Genomic DNA, 24,339 nt, shown 5'->3' on the forward strand with positions numbered 1-24,339 from the left:
ATAAAATGCCTGACTTCAAAATAGTCTGTTTTCTCAAAATTCATCTGTATGAAAAAATCTCATTACAGCTGAAACATAAATCAAGTTCTCATGAAATTTCATTCAACTTCTGTCTGTAATTTAGATATGGATGTAATCCATTATTGATATCGTGAAAATGCAGCTCTGTAACAGAGAAAACATCTCATTCTAAAATGCAGCTTCTTTTTCTCTTGCTCTATACTACAAACCTCTCCTCTATACTATATGTTCTTTTAGACAAAGGCCTTGAGAAATTACCTTAGAATTTGGTCTTATTGTATCACTTCTTTTGATAACAGCATGCCTTGTAAAACCCACTACCACTGCTCTGATGTTCATCTCATTTCTCCTCCTAAACAGTAAACAAGTTGCATCTAGATGAAACTATATGAGTATAAAAATTGTTCCAGACATATAGATATGATATATGATATCTATATGATATAAAGATAGAGCAGGTAGAAAAGAAGGTAACACCTGACTCAGAATCAAATGCATAATTTCAGGATAGTTTCAAAGATGTGATCAGTTGAGAAGCGTTTTCCTCTGTAGGCAATATTTAGAAAAAATTACAAAAACACTTATAGGATAAGGCAGAGAAGCAGGGAGTGGAGCCTAACACTACCAAAAGAACTCAGTAAAAAAGAAAATCAGAATGTCCGAAACAAGAAAAGAAACAAAGTTTTGGATGGCACTGACAACAGGGGCAAGCAGCATAAAATTTCAGTATGACAGGGAAAAATGGAATCAGCAGGGAATTCCTCTGATCGTGGATGCAAAGCAAGGCTTTCAAATTAAGCAGAGAATGGGAAGTGCTGTTCTCCAGGCATGCTGACTCACTCAGCTTTCTGCAAGCCTACATCAGTGTTTTGGTCTCAGCTCCCACTGCTCATTACAGCTTTGTTTTCTTGATTTACGTGTCTGTTAGCATGTTCAGGCAAGCCCTTCACAGATTTCTTTGTATGCGATCTCCAAAATTGCCTAGAAGGCTACAAGAAGATCATATTGTATTTATGTTCTGAACTTAAAATAATAAATCACTTTCTGCTGCACTTTGACTTTTGCCCAGTCCATCCAAATCCTAAACCTAATTTCCATGTTCAAACTCATGGCCATTTCTATTTCAGCCTTAATTTATTTTTTGCTTTTCAACTGGAAATGGACAAGGTCAAAAGACAATTTTTCTCTGTACAGTTGTTCTCTGAGGGAGTCAAGGAGTTAGAAAGGGGTGCCTGCCATCAACTCTTGTCCTTAAACTGAGCTACTGCTAAAAACACCCCACAAATTTGCAGTTTGGACAGAGATGATCCACTTCGTAACAAAATAAAACCTAAACCTGACTGTCCAAACAGCCAGCCACCATGTAACCATCTGGAGACTGTGCCATCAGCAAAGTCAGACATCCAGAGCATAAGGTATCACAGCCTGTGCCTGGTTGTTGGGTCTGACAGAGGCAAATCACAGACACATCATGGAATTAGTTTCTACTTCCACATGCTGGAACCAAAATCCTTTCTGTTCCCCTTGGCCATTTCACCACTGGAAAAAGTGGCAGTTCACAGCATTTACAAGAGATGATCACTGAGCAATGCCCCTCACTTTGTGACTCTGGTGCCATTCTGAGTTGCAAAAGCTAAGATCAGTTCTCCAGGAGATGTCCTTGAGGAACTATTCCACTTAAATGCTCCTGTCTGCAGTCCCTTTCCACAGCAGTCCCTCACAGAGCCCTTCTGTCAACCAAACCAGCAACAGCAAAGCTCCAGCAATGATATTTCACATCCTTTTCACAGTGACACAGTTAATTATCACTTTCCCAAGCTGGGAAACACTTGACCACTACAGGGGAAGATTGACCTAGGCAGGTCTTGGGGAGGGACTTGGACAGTACTGGTGCAAACACTCACTCCTATGTTTTCCTTACTCAGAAGAAAATGCTGACCACAATTTGTGGGGTATCTGTTGTGTGACTGTACAACTCAGCCACAGATGTCTGCCACACACCTATCAGTCTGGTGCTTACGACATAGCTAATGGCCCAATACAACAAAATCATCCTCTTAAGGATGCTCCTGAGGTGCAAGGGCAGTTTCCAGAGCAAATATTTGCATTTCCTGAGCTTTCCCACTTTGCTGATTTCTGACAACTGTCCCAAGAACTCCTTTATGTGCATATTTTCCTGACGTACTAGATGGTACCCTTCTTTAAGAGGAAGCATTTTCTGTGCTTGTCCAAAGATTTACAGAAATATAAATCACCTAATCAAACACCTTGCAAGGTGATTTCTTGTATCTATATATTATCTCTAGAAAATATTTTTCTAATACTTGTTCTTAAAACCAGTTGGTGATTGGTGATGCAGTGGTTCAACTGGGTTGCACAGTGTTTTCTGCAAGTTTAACTTAGGAGGTCTTTTTACTTTTTATGATCACGTAATTATCACTAGGCAATATAATAACTCTAGGCAATATAACAACCCTAGGTAAAACAATAACTCTTTCTCACAATCATTTAAAGCTCTGAAATACTTATTATCAATGTATGTATTAAAACCCTTACTGTGCTTGCTTTGAAGTTACCAATGTTAATAGGTAATACAAATAATTTTTAATGAAGGAATTAGTTTACTAAATTCCTTGAGAGGGAATGGTTTATTCCTGAATGCCACTTTGCAGCTAAACTGTTGATAAGGGATATGATTTTCAGTTGAAAATCACTATCAATAGTTTGCTCAAAGCTCTTCACTAAAGATACAAACTTTGGCTTCTACAACTAATTAGTTCCAACTTCACAAATACAAAGCTTTGTCTGTGAGACTGCAAAAGGCAATGACAAACAGTGCTATTGATCCTGGCACCTGCTACTTTTTCATTCTACAGCTTTTTTAGACCTGTCAATAATCCCTCTCACAAAACCCAGGTTTTCATAAAAATTCTGCTTCATTTCAGTGTTGCTTAAATCTATAACGAATAATCTGTCAAGTCCATTAAATACTACTAGTACACAACAGATTAAATCCATAAAACATATTAAACAGAGCTCAAGAAAGTACAAAATAATAGCAACAGTGGGAAATACTAATACTATGATAGATATTTTTTTTTTAATAAACATACTCATGCAGATTGTCTCTTAATATTGTCATTAACAGAAGATACACTGTTCCCTCACCAATGTAGGATTAGTGAAAACTATGGAAATAAACACAAGCCTTATCAAAGGCATGAAAAGAAATACCTCTGCAATGAATACGACAGAGACAGCTGACAATGAATTTCCATTTTTATTCCACTGTTCAAAATATTAAGAAATAAGGAGATGACATTTTGGCACATTACTGACAAAATATGAAAAGTATTAACAAGGACTAAAAAACCAAGTCTTTTGTGAAAATTGAGAAGGGAAGTTGACAGAATCTGACAATTTGCACTAAGCAGCTCCCAATTAAGAATGAGTTGCTGCTGTACTATTAGGTACATATAACAGAAATTGAAGAAATTGTGAAACTTTTAGGAAGAAACATCCTGCTTAAATTTGAAAGATGGGATTTTCTTTCTTTTGTCAGTTGGCTTGTGTTTATTAGACGCTTTAACTTGGAATTTCAGGTGCACATACTTATAAACATGTATTTAAGTACTTGTTGCATACATTTGCTTAGAAATAACCATTGATACAAAGCTGTCTGCGCTTTTCTAGACAAGTTCATTGACACAGCACTTCTATATTTTAGATCCCCTCCTCCCTTTTCGATGGAGAGGGCTATCACTGCTTGACAAATGGAACAGCCACCTTGCTTTTAAAACATGATTATTTTTACATCCAGATGATTTTAAAGAAAAATTAATCAGCTGTAAAGATGACATGTCTTTAGGCATGGATACAATCCTTACAGACAGGGTCGCTGAAATACAACCTATGCATGAAATGAGTCAGCCCTTCTAGAATGTTTCTATCACCAAGGCACTGTAATTCTTTAACGGACAATGTGGGAGCTCTTCCTTGCCATCATGCATTTCTGTTAATGGAAATGCACACATACAGCAAATAGTTATGTATACATTTCCAAATTTCTGTGTTGCCTTGTAACTTAGTTTATCTCAATGGATTGCATTAAAAGCTCTTGGTGAGTGTGATCTTTATTGTGAAAAAGGATCCTATTCAGCAGTCATTATATTATCAGAAAAAATACTATCATAAATACCATAGTCATTTGCCTTCTTAAAGGCAGCTTGTTCTGAGATATGACTTGAATTTTCTCACCTTGAAACACCACCACATTTCTCTCCTGCAGTGTGCCATATCCTTTAAAGAAAAAAGAACCCTACTTTCTTTTTTATCAGTTCTATTTCTCTCCATACTTCAGAGAAACAGTCCTCTAATACAGAAAGACTTTTATATTTTCTAAGCAAATAACAATAGAAGCAACAAACATTCAAAATCCTCACTCAATTAAAAATGACTGGATTCCCACATTTCTAATACTTCATTCACCAGAGAAAAAGCAGGTGGTTTTGAGTGTGCAGATCTCAGACCATCGCACACTGCAGATCAACAAGCATTCACAAGTAATATTATCCATGCAATTTCAGTGTTATAGCTGTAGTGTGGGGAGAGAAGTTGAGGAAAGGTTTAGTCTTGCTTCTGCTTAGTAACTTCCAGTGGTTATTAATTTCCCTATACATCCTCAATAGGGCACTCCACCACAGAGAGAGGTGGTCTACTGTAGGATGAGGAAAACACCACTGGGAAGAGGAACATGTCACTTCGGACATGATAGCAATACATACCAAGCACATTATCATCTAAACTAAAATACCAGGGCATACACTTGTCGGTAAAATCCACTTTCCCATGACATGGTTTCTCCACCTTACCCACCTGACATGCTGTGGTTCCTGACATATCAGCATTCAGGAGTGCACTGCGGCAGGACCATTCCAGCCTCCACCTAAAAAGGTGTTTCTCCCTCAGACTTCTGCGAAGCTGCTTCTGTAACTCCAGTTCCTGCCAGCCTGCCACCCCCTCTGCTAGCTGCTTTTTTTAGAAAGCACTCAACCCAACAATTTCAACCCAGTGACTTCTGACTACCTGGCTCAATGACCAAGTCCACTCAGACCTCCTACCTCCAGCTTTAGCAGGGACCAGTTCCCACCAAGCATTTTTACATCAGGTTTGGCTCCAGAAATTCCCTGGAGTCCTTCAAATGTTTTTGTTGCTTTCTTCAGCTTTAGAATACAGTCTTAACATAAGACATCTTTTGTATTAACACAAAATTTAACCCACAGTTTCAGCATGCTGTTGCAAAAGAATCCACAGGATTCTTCATCAGTGTCCATGCATTCAGGAATTCACCTCGGGGCATGCTTGGGAAGAGCTCACTGGCAACTTGGTTCACATGGCAAGTATGGTTACTGGCAAGCTTCTGCCCCTTTATGGTATTTCATCTCTTTGAACTGTTATAAAAGCTGTGAGTGGACATGAGACGTTCCTGGTTATACCATGGCCTGTTTCTTATCACACACCTATCTGAATAAGCATGAAGCCTAGCTTAGGAACACCTGAAGTTCACTGGGATCTTGAGATGATAAGTAATATAAAATAATGCTAAAAATAAATCTACTGATAATACCTAGGTTTTTTTGGATACGTGTATATATATATGTGTGTGCATGGAAAAACTCTTAGGATCACTCCATGAGGGCAAGCCACTACAGGTCCTTTAAAATGGAGCCAAACCTCTTACACAGTCAGCAAGAAATAAAGGCACTAACTAGTTGTTCTCCTTGTACACCAAGTGGCTGAAATCTTAATAGGACACTCAAGAACACGTTCAATACAAAAGATTTCAAATAGCAATGTATTATAATTTATGGTCATTGAACATGCAACTCCTTCACTTATATCATCAATGGCGCAAATCAGCGCAGATCCATTTTATCAAAGCAGTGACAGTACACCTCTGCCCTGGGGTATTAAAACCTCTTTGAGAATTATACAAAACCAAGTATCAGATCACAGACAGATAATCAGAGAAGTATGAACAAATTATATTGAGTAAATATCCTAGTAGCTGCACAAAAGCGAGTTCATGAATATTTAATTCAGAAAAGGTACAGATGCATAATTTTCCTTTGGAACTTCATTTGCTATATCTCTGTAACACTTATAAAAATATCTCTATGAATTGACTGTTGCTGTCATATAACTGAAAACTAAAGAATAAGTGCTCCTCTGAGATATGCACATGGTCTCTCCCTCCCCATGTATTTGGAGTGCTCACTACTTCTGTCAGCAAAGCTCGCACCTTCCCTCAAAGATTCCTCCTCCCATCAGGTAAACGTGTGCAAGAAATGGAGGAGGCTGCTAGATAGCATATATTATTCTTCTCCTTTTCTCTTTGATGTTAAATCAGGAAAGATAATGTAGGGAGGGTTTCTAACAGAGCCAGTTGTTAATGACCCTGAGCTGCTCTATTCAGTAGCGACCTGGGTCTAAAGTATCCTCAGGGTTCCTGAAGCAACGTTGCAGCCAAATGGAGACCTAAGCCAAGAGGTGAGTCGCCAGGTCCCTGAATTCTGAGCATCTTTCAGAAGTGACTTGGTGCTCCCGCCTGTGCTTGGCAGCTTATGAGCAGACGGGAGAGCATTCAGCAGAACTGCAGCTTGCATACTGAGTACTGAATTTGTAAACATTTTTTCAGATGAAGCTGCAATTATTATAGCACTATCACCCAGAAATGCAACAGGAGTTTGAAGCAAACATATGCCAATGGCTAAAGCTCAGCCAAATATAAAGGAAAAAACATGCTTACAAAATGGTAGAAAAACTTATAAGATATTTAGAGTCATAGAATCATAGAAACATTTAGGTTGGAAAAGACCTTTAAGATCATGGAGTTTAACTGTTAACCTAGCTCTGCCAAGTTCACCACTAAACCATAACCCCGAGTGCCACATCTACACATCTTTTAAATACCTCCAGTGACTCTACCACTTCCCTGGGCAGCCTGTTCCAATGCTGGATCACCCTTTTGGTGAATAAATTTTCCCTAATATCCAAATTAAACCTCTCCTGGCACAACTTGAGGCCATCTCCTCTTGTCCTATTGCTTATTACTTGGGAGAAGAGACCAACACTCACCTCGCTACAGCCTCCTTCCAGCTAGTTGTAGAGAATGACAAGGTCTCCCCTGAGCCTCCTTTCCTCCAGGCTAAACAGTCCCAGTTCCCTCAGCTGCTCCTTGTAAGACTTGCTCTCTGGACCCTTCACCAGCTTTGTTGCCCTTCTTTGGACATGCTCCAGCACTTCAATGCCTTTCTTGTAGCAAGGGACCCAAAACTGCCTGAAGATGTATTTAGTTGTAACAATAATTATATGGATTACCCTGGTAATAATGGAGATGAAGGAAGAGGAAATTACTGCTTCTGCTACAGCTTGGTATTAAGTGTGAGTCAGAAGAATAAGTTGAAAAGAGAGCTTTTCCCTACTAACATAACTTTTTATTCCCTTGATTCATGTTGTCTCATAGTCCTTATTTTAGAAAAGGCAGTTTACTTAGATTAAGTTTTACAGTTGTGGCTTTGAGTTACCTGAAGCATTGCATACACTCTTTGCTTTTTCCTCTCTACTGGTACCATCTTGTTAACAGAAGCTAATGAAATCAGAAAAAGAAAATGGAGAGGTGGGCTATTTTCCATGTACTGCACTTCCAAACCTTCAGATAGGATGTGATCGTCACAGGGACTTTGCTGCAAGTCTTGTGTACAGTTTACAACTGGGCTCTGCAAAACAGGATGCTGCTGAGCCTTTGATTTAATGAAAACTTAGGAAGGCAATCCCATTTACTGCAGGGACTGCTTTGTTCTTTCATTATGATTCTTTTTTAATGAGAAAGGCAATCGCAAGGATAAACTCTATTCCTCTCAATTTTTACATTAATTACATACAAAGCACCATTCTGGCAGAACGGGACTTATCTCCTTCAGGCAATACAGTTGTCATCTTGTAACCACACTTCAAATCTCCCGTATGAACACTGGAGTTACGTGTGCTGAATGTGGATCCTGCTACGCAGGCTAGCTGCTTGAATTGATGAATGTTTAAATATTCAATAAATCACAGGCAAATATTGATACTGCATGAAGTGGAAGAGACAACCCTCGCATTCTGCTCACAGTTGCAGGATCAAGGGTACGCAATTTACCAGACCCATAAACTTTCCTCATTGTGGTGGGAAGGGATGGTCAGTTTCATAAACAGCACTTAAGATGTTAATGTATTAAGAAGAGTCAGGCCCATATACTAACACTACAAAGGACAGTTATCCCTTAGCTCTACAGAAAATTAACTGTTCGTAATTCAGCCTGCACCCTTAAGAAACAATTCAATATTTGGCATACTGTAATGCAATCTGGGCTAGATAGGGAGCTGCTTTATCCTCAGATAAAATTACTGAGAACCACATTCACCCCTGTGCAGTACTCTCATTCTGTGGACCAAATTTCAAAGCTCAGTATGTGCTCACTGCCATGATACCCAAGCACGTCCAGGACTGTACCATGCAATGCCTGGCTTTCCACATGCTTAAAAGCCTTGATTTTTTTACGTACAACATCTGTGCCCCTATCTGAATCTGTGGTACAAGTACAAATACATGTAACGGCAGCTGTAGAGATAGGGATCCAAATCACGCAGCAAGATGCACAAGTGTTCAAACTGCACTTCCTCAGAGCTTCCTTGAGCCTGCTCACTCATCCTTCTCGTGACAAGGTGTATCTTCTTAAACAGGTACTCACAGACTTGTGTTCAGATTAGCACCATGTTTGAAGGGCTGGCATGGCTGCTGGAAAAGTGTGCAAGGAGGGAGCTTCCCAGGCTCAGCAACAAAATCTAAATCTTGATCCAAACATAAATGTTTGCAAATATATGTTGCAGATTTGCCCCAAGTTTCAGATTTAGATGCTGGAATCATGAAGAAACAGTACAAAATGCCACGCTGTGATGATTTCTTGATTCTGCAAAATTCCAGTAGCTACCTGTGATGTTGCAGCTGTGAGCTGAATAATTGCATCGCCTCCCATTTTATTGCATCTGTGGTTTCTATTTATGGAGTTACTGGCATGGAATGGGCACATCTGGCTAAATGTTCCTAAACTGTATGTACATTTACCTCCAGGGTAAAACTGCCTTACTGTCAAGTAGTATATTCAGTATAGACATTGCCTTACAGCGATGGTGCAGTGTCTTGATGCAAACATGGTTCATCACCCAGGACTTTGGCCAGCCTAAAGCTTATCATCCCTTTTATGCTCACTGCATGTAAAGTCTGTAAGGTTTGCTCTGATAAAATATGCACCAGTCTTTGAACCATGGTGCAAATCTGAATGCTGTTTCTAGAAGAAACTGGTTAAGGGCATAAACCTGGCAGCCAGAAATACAGCTGAGTCTGAAATTCCTGAAGTGAGAGTGACCTGAGCATCTGTCCACTGAACTGCCTGATTTGAATCCCCCAAGGACTTTGTTAGAAGGACTGGTACCCCTAGTTCACATGCAACCGTAGAACAAATTTAATTCTCTTCATGGACAAGACCTCCCCTTTCCTCATTTAGATCAAGAGGATGGTAAGAGAAATCCCCTCTTTTTGTGTGTGCTGTTGTCTGCGTCAGCAGGCACAGGAAAAATAAGGTGTTCCTGTTCTTTGACTCAGTGCCCTCTTGCAGCTTGTGTTACTGGTGGCACAAAGGATACTTCTCTGAGCAGCGAAGCTATTTTGAAAGCAACCTAGTAAAACAAAAGACATCTCTGGACTGAATGAAACGCATCAGGGATCATGAGATACTACTACAGAGAATGCAACAGCATGGGTGCTTGATTAGGCCTGGCCTTTATTGCTTTGGGGTCATCATGAGCATATTAGTGTTTGCATCATTAAACCATGGCACACAATGTTCATGCTTAACTGCTGCCACCTGCATCCTAAAGGAACAGTGCTTTCCGTTTTTCAGTTTGTATGTGCTGTGGGATATACATGATTTATTCCAACGATACTATGCAAAGGATAGACTATGCTGCTTCGGCCAGGACTACCAGAAAGACAGATATTTCATAACACAGGTCACGTGCTGTGAGTTTGGATAGCAGGTGTCTAACCTAACAACCAGGAGCACAGAAATGAGAAATAAAAACACCAGAAAGAAAGGGCTGAGGTTTCTTTTGAGCCTTTACCTGCCAAAATATTTTCACTATGTTTGGTCCCAGAATTCCCCTCTGTAGTGTTTATTTGTACCTTGTTAAACAGCTGGTAAAGCAAAACACACCTGATGAAAATTAATTAAGTCCTGAGATGCCCTGAGATGCCTGGTCCCTTGTGTGGGTGGAAAGGAGCAGCAGGGCCAAAGCAGAAAGTGTTTGTCTGCTGGTTAGTGTAAAAGGGAGAGCTGACAATGAAAAACTCAGAGGATTAAAAAAAAACCCCACCCAACCTTTCCACTAGGAATAGCAAAAGAAAGCAAAGCAAAAGACAGAAAGGTCAAGTCTATTGGTTTTAATCCTATCTTTGCATCACCAATATGGTCTATGGTTTTTTACCCTGTCTTCTTACCAGCTATTTGGAATAAACCATACTCTGCTGAAACTGCATCTGTTTCTGTATTATGGCTAAGAATGCGAGAAGACTTCATTGGACTGGAAAAGGAAATCCTGTGGTTTTCGGAAACTAGCATAAAGAATAGGATCACAAGGTCCTTTATGGAATCTATACATACAGGAAAAGTTTGACAACTCACTGAATTGTAACCATCTACAGAGTAAAATTAGATTCATGCAGTAGAGAGAGCAGCAGCATTCAGCATTTTACAGCAGGACATTTTTAAAACTCGATTGAAAGTAGAGGGAAAATTCAAGCACAAAGACAATGATTATGCAAATGGGACTGAACAGGAATCTGGCTCTAGTCATACTGTTTTTATCTAGATAGCTTGCTGGTACGCTCACAAGGTGACAGGCAAATCCTGAACACATAACACATCGTAATTCTTGCTCCTGTGAGCATGCTGTCCAAAACAGAAAATTGCACGTTACAAAAAAGATCCCTGCAATTTGAAGTGCCTGTAAACAGGCAACATTCTAGTTTCATTTCTCCTAAAGTACAGAATTCCCTCTGAATATGAAAAGGGCTCTTCAAAGCCCAGACAAAAGGACTGTTTGGCTGACCATTTTCATAATAAACATATCCCACACAGTTTGGCATCCCTAATTAGAAGCCCAGAGTAATTAGGAGAACGTGCACTGCAGACTGCAAAGCACAACGCAGCAGGGAGACTCTGCAGTGCTACTATGAGAATACCAAAGACCAGAAGGTCATTATTTTTCACTGGTCCCAAGCCACAGTTGCTGCAGTGTTTCACTTTTACAGCCCAGGGTTAGCCTGGCCCCTTGCAGCAGGAGGGCCAGGAGGAGCTGGGCCAGCTTGCCTTCCCCTGCCCTGTGCTTCAAGGGGAATGCTGCTGCTCTTTGTGATGTTTCCCATGCATTTGCAGGCCAGCATGTGGGCTGGGCCATTGCCTTAAGGGACCTGGACCACTTCTCTGTTGCAGGCAGAGAGTACCATAAAGCTGCTTGGAAGCTGCTTGGCTGCAGCTTGTGCAGGTTTTGTTTCACATTTGAGGGATAACTGAGCTTTGTTCTACAGTAGAGGCGTGAGCGTACTTAAGGAAACTGAATGACAGTGAAATGCATCTTTTCCAATCAAAATCACTCCCTGTCATCCTCAGTGAAGAGAAAGTCCCATATTTCTGAAGGCTTCTCACTGAAAATTCTGACAGGATCGATGCCTTTCCAGAAGACATCTCATCTTAATGGTACAACACATATTCCCCATTACTTTATACCTAATATGGTTTGATCAGCTTAAATCATGTACCGTCTTTGTTTCCCAGGCATGTTCTTATTGGCAGTTGACAAAAAAAGGTGTTAACGTCAAAGAAATTCTGGTACGTCTACCTAAGTGAAGCACATAATACAGCTTTGTGTTAATATAACGTTGCTAGTGCAATGAAACTGAGTAAAAAGAGGCATTTACCCTTTCAATCAACAAATAGCTGACAAACACTGCAGTAAAACAGCAACTCCTCTATAGTGCTCTACTTCCCTTCAAGTAGCCTGTTTCAGTGAGTTTAGCGGAATTAGGAATGATGTGGGGGCAGGGGGGTATCATATATCTAAATGGAGATACATAGGTGAATAGCAGGTAAATCAGGAATTTACATATGACTGAGATACTAATGTCATAAACCAATCCTAGATAGAAATGCTTAAAATATGATATTCAAGTAACAGGACTGCAATCCCTAATAGTCTCACAGGACTCTAGCTGACTCAGAGGGACAGATCACATTTGATTATATGTCAAATCTAAGACGTTACAGTTATTCTTGGGAAAAACATATTTCCATTGACATATGCTATAACCTCATCACTTAGCCTAGAAGCAGAACTCATACAGACATGCACAGATTCATAAAAACTTTTCTGAACTAGAAAATTAATGCCAGCCCCCAGTAATGAATGACAGGCTGAAAATACACGGTAACTTGTTGAACTAAAATTAAAGGAACAGCTTGCAATGTGGAGCCCTACTACCACAGAATCTGGCCCTTAAGGCTTAATGATACCCTTCTGTTCAAAATACATCTTTACTGCTCCCTCATTTCTTGTTTTCTAGAAAAACAAAAAATAGCATGTTTTCTTTTTTTAATGATGTCTAGTAGATGTGATATTTTCATTTGTAGTACACGTGAGGTGGCTTTTAGAAATAATTTATTTTTGGTGGCAAGCTGCTGATGCTTGCACCCACGTTGACTGTTTAGTAATTAACACCTTCTGGTCCACTACGGACAATTTCCCACTTACTGCTTTTTAAGATGTTAAAACTAATCTCCACCAGCTCTGTGTCCCATAGCTCCATTTCACTGATAGAAGGCTCTTTTCCTGACAGCCAAAGCTTTTCTTTTCCTCGATTAATAATAACACACAACCCAAAGGAGTATCTGGAAGTGCCCTAACAAGATTTTGTTAAGCGGAATCCTCTGCTGATGAGGGGACTGAGCTGAGATAATAGGTGTTAAAACCTTCTTCTCAACTCAGAGCTGTTACCATGGGCGAATACAGGGTTTGGCTGTGAAAACAACTGGCACAAGAGGAAGTTACCTCAAGAGAAAGAACTGAGGAAGTCCTTATTACCTATTAGATTTCTGGCATTTCAGCCAGATAAAACATGCTGGCATTCATTGCCTTATAATGACGCATTAGTGATAATAATTTTATAGCACTGTCCTCATACAAAGAAAACTCCTACAGAATTACATTCAGACCTTCAGTACTGGTGCATTAATGAGCATTGGACTGGAAGCTCTAGTGGGTATGTATTTTTAAGCGGCTACTACCATCTATGCATGTCTGAGTATGTGCATTTCTAACTGTGAAGAACCTTCTGTACTCACCTCTTTGGGGAAATAGTAAGTTCAACTTAAATTTACACATAACAAGAAAAATTAAAATTTGCATTAAAATATCCAGGATAAAAGAGAGTTTTCTAGATACCAGATTCACAATCTAACAGAAACTTTAGAGTTCAACTGCTAGAAAAAGGTGGTTGGATTTTGCATCAGAAAAATCCCAGTTTGGCCAAATTCTTTCCTTTTTGTGACTTCTGCCTGAGTAGTATCCACGTTTTAAGTCTCATGGGAAAACCTCACAAGTACAGATCTCCTTTAATACTTCTGTCACTTCTTATTTTTTGGTCAGGAGAACAAAATTGCATTAATGATGAAAAGGCTTACTCATATGGACTTCACTATGGACTTGTGCACTTTTACTGCCTTGAAACTGGTTCCCCATCTAGAGCTACAGGACAAACTTTTCTCTCTCTCTTTTTTTTTTTTTTCCTTTTTTTTTTTTTTTGTGATGTGGCAATGAAGCTCAAAAGTACTCAAGAGATTCTGGCACCTGCAGGACTTGTGCATCTCCTACACTATCTGATGACATGTAGATTCATTGCAAGGTGGTGGTCCTAATCTTTGCACTCACTAAAGGGCTGTGATATTATTTTGGAAATAAATTCTGGATCCACAATATAAAAATATAGTGGAAGCTGCTGGTTCCCATGGACTAACATTAGCTGCTGGAAGCTGGCTATTCACTGCAGAAGGCTTTAGCCAGAAGAACTCAAGAATCAGGAGCTTTCATCATCTGCTAATGATGGTTTTCAGAGACCAGTGCAAATTCTAGTTTTTCATTATCACTCAGGGAGTTTATAGGGGTGAGATAAACAGTGATGGAAGGCTAAGTCAAAGAGGATCCACAGTACATCAAAATTTGGAAGAAGTCTCTAAAGAAAGAGGAGTTCCTTATGTCTCAGGAAATTATAGTTTTCAGTCCTACAGCAAATTAAGGGGGGCTTTGGCTATTTCAAGTGATACTTCCTTAGCCAGTACATTTCTGAAAAAAAAACCCAGAGATTAAGAAAGCAAGCAAAGAAAAAGATAAAGGGATGCAGTTTTTTCTGACTACCAGCCAACTTATGACGGCTTGATTTCCTAAGGAAAAAGAGGATAATTTGAAGAATCTTAAATCGTGCATATTGTGTAGAAGAATTGCACATGAAAAAAAAAAAAGCCTCCTGACGTTCTCAGCACTCAGAACAGAATCATCCCATATAAAATTAATATCATTATTAAGTGATTTCCATCTCTTAACGAAGCCGAATGATTGGAGCTGCTAGAAGAACTACCTCAGTGGAACAGAGATAATGAATTTTAATAAATACACAAGCAAAAAGACAATGTCAGGCTCAATCACTTCACAATATTAAATGAGTTGGCTGCATAGTGCTATACCATCCAGCAGGAATGTTATGCTGAGTGCCTGCATCAATGCTTTCATTGTGTCTGTAGCCAATTTTGTTCTGGATTTTTTTGGACCAAACCATCTTTCTTCTTTTGACAGCTCCTTTTCCAGACTATTCCACTGGTAAGCTTAATGTTCTGCTCTCGTTGTTCGTGTGATCCGTATTCAACCACAGACCCGTTCAAACACCTTCCCCAATCCTCCTCACCCATTTTTCATGTACCCCTAACACTTTCCCTATTCGCTTCCCAAGTCTATCTTACCTGCACAACAGATAGCTCTGACAAACTTCTCTTTAGTCCACCACTATATTTTTAAACATAAAATTATTTATAAAATACAGTTTTAATACATTTTTATGTGTAAAACAGAGTGCTTGGTAGCATTTTTGAAATGTCAATACGTACCAGGTTTGAAATGTCAAACCTCACTCTAAATAAACCCCTGTAATGCACAGCAGTATGCTGGCCCATATACCCTCTCACAAGTGAGCATTTTCAAAAAAGTAAAATCTATTTAAAAGTCATAGGGACTTGGCTTCCACAGTATCTAAATCAGTCCTGAAAAGGACGTTTCTGGGACAGAACTAGTGAACATCTAGGCAATCCTGCACTCAGAATAATAATAATTTTAAACACAGTTCTCCAGAAAGATGGTACTACTACATGCATTAAACCTTTTGGAGAGCAAAGCCTGTGATGATGTTTCTCCCTACGCAAACTGAAATACCAAGACAGTGAAACACTGCCTGAGCAATCTCTCCCTATCTAAGAGATTTCCTTAGATTCCATTTCCTCTACAGATTGGCCTTCGTCGCTTCTGAAAAATGTCAATGGAGACCATGGTTTATAAAACTGAAGCTGTAACACATTTAAATGTTTTGTGCTTCAGTACAGCAGTATATTTCTGACTGGTTTTTTTTTGCATGGAAATGAAGTCCTTGCTGTTTTGGAACACTTTATAGTATTATATCACAAGACTGTACTGTGAGTGAAGAACTTAAGCTTCAGGCCTGTTCCCAAATCATTAAAAGATGTACCATCAAAGAACGATCCAAAAATACTTGTTCCTGTAAGAAAACACGAACCTCTCAGTATGCTGATAAATGTACCACAGCCTAATACATTTTGTAGTTATTTTCATCCATAGAGCCCTTCTCTCCTTATGTCAGGAGAGCAGAGTCAGGAAAGCACATGTTATTTTTGCTCTTTTATTTTGCTTTTAATCCACATGTTCTGTGAAGGTGAATAAATAAAAAAGATTACAAAAAAATGAGTGGGTGAGAAATGTACTTAAAACGCATTTACTTCCCACACCTCTTCTAGACATGAAATCTCAAAGAAAGGAGGGATGGGCGGGCCAGGCACAAACTCCCTGTATTATATATAGACTCTGAAAGAGAGGATCATTTGACACAGTACCAAAGTGTACTATAATGCATTTCTCACTTTGGAGGTCATATTGGTTATACAGGACCTGTTGCAAAACAGTGACAGGGCCATAGAGCTGCTCTGCCCACACAGCACCCCACAGAGACAGCATCCTGAACTCCCTCTCTTCATCTTCTACTTCCCAATGGCTAAAAATTGGCTGCCATTTTTTTCTAATAGGTGAACTATTGAATTGCTGTGATCAGTAACTCAAACTAGCAAGCTCTTCTTTGCTTGCAGCTGAGCTCTCCTTAGCCTATCCAAGATGTAAAGCATAGTAGTATTTCCCAGGAAGGCATGCAGCCAAATCCAAAATGAACCCTGAGTTTGTGGTTACGGTGCCAGAGAGGCAGGTGTAAGAGGAGCATTCCTGTAAGAACAGTTAGGAAGTGAAAAGTACTGCTTTTAGGCAGCACCACTATCCCCAATATATACTGATTCATTCTTTGCTAATGAAGATTTGTTGGGGTTCTTTCAGTTCATCCAATATGTATTACTAGTAATATAAATATGTAACAAATGTTAATGGCATATGTATCTAAATCACATAGCTGCTTGTTCTGCAAAAGCCTTTACCCTCACTGTTTTCTATCAAACACTTTCAGAGAGGCACTTACCTTGTCTGACAGCTAGTGTTGTTGTGTAGACCAAGAACAGAAGGATATAATTGAGGAAGCTCTGAAAAACAGGTGTGTTGGCATGGAAATCTTCTGACAAATACTTGCTTGTGAGACCGATGCCACAGATAAGGAGGGAGAGTACCTGGCCGAGCGCCACAGACAGCAAGAGATCCCTAAAATGAATGAGAAAAACAGATATAAAACACTCAGCCTCCTTGTCAAGGAGGAAATGCTCATCCTCCTCCAGGAATCATGTTCGACAGTGAGAAGACTAAGACATGGGAAGAAACGCGATGCTTCAGTTAATGAGGGATCTGCTGGGTGTAGCCGACATAACGTTTCCATTATTTCTGCTTTTACCACAGGCTTAAACATTGCCCAAACACACTAGCTTTTATTCAGATATTAAACAACAGCAGATGGTACATCTCTATCATTTAATTTCACGTTTCACATTTCACAAAGGATAAATGATAGTTTAAATCAACCAAAATACAGCACTGCTTCCTTTGAGCATCTTCCCTAACAGAAAGACCTAGTAGTATCATTCAGACAGTGGGAATCACAGCTCTTCAAGGACTTAGTAGCCACAGAGAAAAAGCAGAGAAAAAATTTTATTGTGTTTCACCATCAACATGAATTTACTATATAACTTACTTCCTCTCACTTAATTTCCATTTCACTGTACAAACTATTCTTCCCATCTACTATGCAAATATATGAACTTTTTCTTTCATCTTCGTCACTGTTTACTTCCTCTTCTGCTCAGGAGGAGTGGGAGGTTCCCCTTTTTCCTTTCCTGTCTTCTTCTGGTTCTTAAAAATGTATTTTCTGGTTTGGCTTCTTGCCTTAATCTGTTTTTCTTGACTTTAATCTCCAGTCTCCTCTGCATTCCCCTATTACAATGTTCCCCATTCTCTCTCCTCACAGGTCTCTGACAGTTGCTCCTTTTGTGCATGTCCTCTGTCTTCCCATAGCTTTCTCATCTTTCTTCAAGAAACCACTATATCTGAAAGCCCTTTCCCCTTCCAACTATATCTCTTTTACTCTTCTCACAGAATTTATTGTCTAACTGCGCTGCACAATTCAGTCCAAACAATTGCCCTTTTCCAATTATTATCTCTTATCCTCACAGTGCAGGAATATGTGTATTTTTAATTGTCCTTAAGAGGTTTCCCAGGTTCTCCATGTGTCGGTATTTTCACGCTGACTAGGCCTGCTCCCCAGTTACACCTTCCCATGCAGAAGCATGCAATGCAAAAGTGTTGACCTGGAAGAGGAGCAAGCACGACGACCGCAAGGGACAGCAAAAGGACATCCAAAGGGTACAGACAGATAGTTCAAGCCTTGCTGGCTGCAGCTGTCACCAAGTACCAGAAAAGAGGGGTAGTAGGTCCCTGGGGGAGCCCACGAAGGAGAGGGGAAGGTGGGAGAGGAGCACACTCTACAATTTCTCATCAGAGCCTGGTACGAGGAAAGGGGATTAGTCAATCCTAAGGGAGTAGACAAAGGAGGGCAGCACTCTGCTCAGCTGCAACAGTATTTCATGTGTGTTCTCCTCTGCCAGATGGTTAAAAAAAATTGCTTCAAGGCTGCTTTGCTTTCCCTGACAGATTTCCCTGACCTCGGCTGGGCATATTCAGCAGCCATAAGCATCTGTGCTCCCATAACAACTTTCCGGGTAAAATCAAATGGCAAATTTGTTTCCCTTTTTCTCATAAACAATCTTCCCACTAATGTGTCTGGGTGTCAGCTGTGGCATGATTCAACCAAACAGACACTGAAACCACAGCAGTCTGGGTAGTTATATTCAGCTAACATACATCGCTGACAAACAGCCTGACACAAATAGTAAGAGTACAAACTTTATTGTGCTAAACCCCGTGTTTTGACGGCAGACTGCTGGATAAGTAGCAACTAAGACTCCACAACTGCTGCCTCCACTTTCACATTACTCACTCTACTGTGAAACGTAACCATGGGAAACAAACACACTCAACAGAGATGATGTCTGAGACTATGATGTGAACACTGCCAAATCCATGGATCCTCAGTTCCTGCCATTACCTGCTATACTGTTGACCTAAAGCAGGAAACCTGAACAGTGACTGCAATTTAAATCCACATATTAATCTTGTAAATTTGTTGACAGTTCTTCATTTAGCTGGATAGTGTTTCCTAGGTCCTTCTTGTGTAATGAAGTTTCATGCAGGCTGTCCTTTTGCCTAATGCAGTTTTTGTAGTTTTATTTCGTTTGTAAATTAAATGTTTGCAAATATCTATCTCTAAATGTGTTGCTTGCTTTAAGGAGGTGCAGGTTTTTATTAGGTGTTCTCTGTACCTCAGCTATGCCCACGAGTAAATGTTGTATTATGTCCATTGTAGGACTACATCTGTTCTGGAAAGAAGCCTCTTCGATCCTGCTTAGATTTACAGAAAGCTAAATATATCCTCAGTCATTAAAGGATTTTCCCATTAAAATATTCCTTGCTCCATATGGCAGTTAGCTGTTGGACATCACTAATCATTACATTTTTTTTAGACTGGTGGAAAGTTTGATGAGGTCTTATAAAAGACATAACTTTTTTATCTCAGCTTTCTATATTCAGGTATGTCACCAAGCCTAACCAGGCAGTACCGATGTCTGTACTAAAAATCCAATCAACAAAAAATGAAAAACCCTAGGTAATATCTCAAGGCTGTATCCGATAACTGTAGCCCTCTCTGGAGTACATTTTGATTCTGTCATTGCCATTTTGCAATTATAAAACAGATGTACTTTTTTCATAATTAATTCTTTGGCAAGGCATTCAACCACATCTACAAGCAGCAGTTTTCCTGAAGAGTTCAAGCAGCCATCTACAGCCTGACATATATATAGAGAGACACACATACATATATATAGACACACACACATATACAATCTCCTGTCCTCAGCTTCTGTATTTTGCATTTCATGAACATACAAACAAGAAGGTAACTCAAGGTAATTCAGATTTTATGGTCTTCTTCCTAAGAAGTAATTTAAAACAGCTTTCTATGTCTTCTGTCAATTACAAAATGCATCAAAAATTCCATTCAATATTGTATTACTTAAAGTCTTTAAAGAAGGGTAGTTAGGAGTTCAGTAAAAGTAGACATGGACAAGAATCTGGACTGTGAACCTGAACACCTCCAAGTCTATAGATAAAGGCTGGATGTGGATCAGAGTATTATCTTTGTAGCTTGAAACAGCCTTTAAGTAAAAATTGTCTTTTGGGTATCAACTCAATGAAAAAAATGCAGAAAACTACTTTGAGGAAGACCAGTGTAAGTAGTACAGCCATCACTGGCTTTCAAAACACTGACTGTGTAAGTGATACTGAATAAGTACTGCTCGTCTCTGATTTTTGCACACATTTGGCATTTTTAACTATGTAAGAAAACTCATATGTAAGAACAATCAAGCTGTTGTGTTCCTCTTCCAGTCAGAACTTAGTTAAACATTTCATAGACAATGTATGACATAGAAAGATACATCTCTTATTCTTATCTCATCAGTGCAAAGAGTAGCATAAGTTAGATGGTTAAGCAGAACTAATTCAAACATCCATGAAGTACACAGACTTCAAGCAAAGATGATCCATTTTACACAGTATAGCTATTCTTAAGACGGTTGATGCCCACATTAAGCTCTCCTACCATACCTAAAAATGTGTCCATTACAGACTTGAATGACAAATAGCAGCACAGAAGACTTGGTATGCTTCCCTTATCTCATAAGCGTAGGTTGCAACAAACACTAACCACCATGGAAAACAGGTGAAATGAATGTATGAAAGAAACAAAAGCACAAGATCAACAAAATGCTGATTTTTGCCTTGCATGAATGGAAGATAACAACTCATCTCTCTCCAAGCAGAAAAGTAGAAAAAAATCTTACATTATTTGTTTGAATTAATGACAACATCAGAAGCAACAAAGAATAATATAATGTTTGGATAACCCTAGTAACTAATGTAAGATGCCTGAATTGTAGAGAAAATGCCTGATAGCATTATCTGTATTTCATTTTTCCTGCCAACAATTTTCTAATAATAAAAGAGTCTTAGCTCCTGAGCCTTTAATACCTGGATAAGAATAATCATATACATATTCTTTTTTAAGAAGCAGCAGCAAACAAACATTGAAAAGAAGCTTTCAGTGGCTGTGGAAGACCTACTTCATTCTTTAGACAGAGCAAAAAGTGACTCGTTGCTGTCATCTCTGGCACTCAGTATATTTCCTAAATACTGTAATACTGTTGAAATACGAAACATGGATCTTATCTGCAACACCTTCCATGTTGGTTTTCATACCCTCCACTACTCAGACTAGCACAAAGAATGGTTTCTTCCCTAAGCCTTTGGTCTACCATGCTGGCTTCAGCAGTACATTCATTCACTGAGGAAGCAACATTCATTCATACCTTGAAGAAAAGCATATGGTTTCAGGGCCTTCAAACAGCACCAAAAAGAGTCTCAGTATAAAAAGCTTTATAAAAGTGAAGGTTTCTGATTTTCGGGGTCCAATTTCTCTTTAGTTGAGAGCTATTATTTTTCTCTACTTGTATTCTACTTAAATCAAAATAAAGCAGTTCTTCAGAAATCCCATTTTTCCTCCCTAAGATCAACAGCATCTTCTCAAGCTAAGTAAGAATAGGGGAAGATTTGCAGCTTGTCTCTAAACTTTAATCTCATGAACAAATGGAATCACAGAATCATTTAGGTTGGAAAAGATGTTTAAGATCATTGAGTCCAACCATTAACCTAGCACTGCCCAGTCTACCACTAAACTATGTCCCTAAGTGCCACATCTACACATCTTTTAAATACCTCCAGGGACTGTGACTCAACCATGTCCCTGAGCAGCCTGTTCAAATGCCTGGCTTCCCTTTTCGTGAAGTTTTTCCTGATATCCAATCTCAACCTTCCCTGGCGCAACTTGAGGCTGTTTCCTCTCATCTTAACAATAGTCATTCACTAATACAGAGCAAATAGAAGACATTCTTCTCCTTAAACCATCAATTTACGGCCAGCTTTAGTAATGTTTTTGCTTGAATTAAAATCCTGCATTGGAACCAATCAAATTCATTTCACTGTTGCTACACTTGCCAGTTAATCTGTCCAGCATTTCCTATTGAGTCAGATGGGTATTTTGTAGTAAGAAGTAGGTCAGAATCAGTCCTGAATCTCCAGGTGTCACACTGCTAGGCATCTATCATTGGTTTTTCATGATACCCTAACAGAAATCAAACAATAATTCTTTATCACCTCTTTAAAAGAGGAGCCAGAAGACAAAGCATTATCTTCGCATTGGGAGCCATTTAATTCTGTTTAAATGCCTGGGCTGGTAGCTGCTGAGCATCATTTTTACTTGCTCCTCCAGGCATACAGAAATTTCTGCCACTTGAGTTTCTCCTTGTTTATCAGCCATGATAAGACCATGAACTTCTGAAGGCAGACATTCCCATATCAAAGAAGTCTGAAGCTAGCGCTTGTTGCTTGCACATACGCACTAGTGTGGTACAAAGTAGTAAACAGCTATTCTCACGTTCATCTGTTAATATTTTTCATAAAGTTAAAACATTTAGCTTTGACTATTAGCTCATTTCCATGTCCTCCCCAGAACATTAAAACACCATTCACAACACAAAATAAATGCAGGGCAACATTCAGAAGGGACCACACAGTCACAGCTGCTGTATGCTGGAGAAACAGTGACATACAGAGAGCGGCCAAGTGATTTAAACATTTGGGCCTGTTTTACTCTGACACTAAATCCTGTTTTAAAGCACTCTCCATGACAATTTTATTTTAATTTAATTGCTTTCCCTCCTCTCTTTTGTAGTTTATTTGGTCTCTTTCCACCGATGGGTCCCCACTGCATCAGTTAGAGGGTAACTCAGAGGGTAAAGAACAGAGGCTACTGCTACTTTTAATCTTCAGCATGAGGTGTGTTAATCCTTCAGCATGCCAAAGGCTCCAGGAGATGAGAGATTAGCAGTCTGTTTCCTGAGCTGAGATTTCACTAGAGGAACACATCTGTAAAGGCTGCTGCATAGCACTGTTAAAAGTGGGCCTGCAGGCAGGACCACGCTTTCTCCATGATGGTAATGACTGCTATACAAAGTTACTGCTCCAAATGTTCCAAGCATGTATTTAAAAAAAGAAAAAAACATATACACTTCATTTAGAGACTGATTACTGCTATGCCATAGCAAAGTTGATGATGTCTGTCACTACACTGTGATTTTGCCAAGCTTCTTCACTTCAGTGCATTTTAGCATGTTTCTGTAAAAGCTCAAGAAAAAATAAAACAAAGTCTTATAAACTTTACTTTGATTCAAACTGAGCTGAAATTATGCCCCTATAAGAATCCAGTCGAATTCATTTAAATGTTTAAAGGTGGATGTGGAATCTTATTATATACACCTACCGATAGCAATGTTGACACACATTCCCACAGGAACAGCATACATGTCAAAAACTCAAACTCTATCTCCCACCACCGCCCCAATGTGGCTGCTTCCACTGTGGCCAAGTTCCTAAATTTCCACAGTACCCTGCATTTGAATAGCTGCTTAATGAGGACATGGACATTACTTCCACATTTTGCTGTTCACACTTAACACACACATAGGCAGCTTGTGAAAGAATAAATTAACAAGATTTGGTAAAACTTCTTTTCAGGGCAATCAACTGACCTCTCATTGAAAGCAAAAGCTGCAGATTTTATGATAGGTCTTAAGCATATGAAGCTTCCTATTAGTCCTGCACTGCTCTGAAATCAATTGCATCTGGAGAATAAGATTCTACACTAATTTTGCATGGAAACTTATCTTTTCTTATTTTCCCATTATTCTGACATGCTTGTTACACGGGAAAGAAATCCTACAAGTTGGCACACACAAGCCTTCTGTCCTCTGCTTCTCTCAATAGGGTTAAGGATTGCAGCAAGTAGGTTCAATTAATGCATGAAATTTAGAGCAATTTACAGAAGTAGTCACAATATTCTATAATAAACTGTTCATAGCAGTAAAGGGAAACCAAGTTCCCCTACATATATACTGATAATAACATCATTGGCACGTGTGCCGCATTTATTCTATTAGCCAAATGCTCCCATAGTGTACATTCTCCATGATCATTCTAGGTGATGCCTCAAGAAAATACGATGGTCTTGAAGGTCTAAACAAAGGATATTTTATATATTTCTAATAGGGCAGAACAAAACAACAAAAAATATTTTCAGAATATAGGCATCAAGCCATTGTTGAACAGTGAAATACCAAAGCCTGAATCCCAGCTGAACCCATATACTGCATTAAAATATGAATAACTCTTAAT

General features: G+C 39.2%; 1 protein-coding gene across 1 annotated transcript in view; it reads right to left on the bottom strand.

The window, feature by feature from the left end:
• SLC35F1 (solute carrier family 35 member F1) overlaps positions 1 to 24,339 on the bottom strand; it is a 253,934-nt gene that overhangs the window by 89,618 nt on the left and 139,977 nt on the right. Inside the window, exon 2 of the mRNA XM_056344452.1 lies at positions 16,970 to 17,145. Coding sequence (XP_056200427.1) covers positions 16,970 to 17,145 — 176 coding nt within the window. The remainder of the gene's footprint in view (positions 1 to 16,969; positions 17,146 to 24,339) is intronic.

The sequence above is a fragment of the Falco biarmicus genome, chromosome 6 (genome assembly GCF_023638135.1).
Source record: "Falco biarmicus isolate bFalBia1 chromosome 6, bFalBia1.pri, whole genome shotgun sequence".
In the NCBI taxonomy this organism is placed as follows: Eukaryota; Metazoa; Chordata; class Aves; order Falconiformes; family Falconidae; genus Falco; species Falco biarmicus.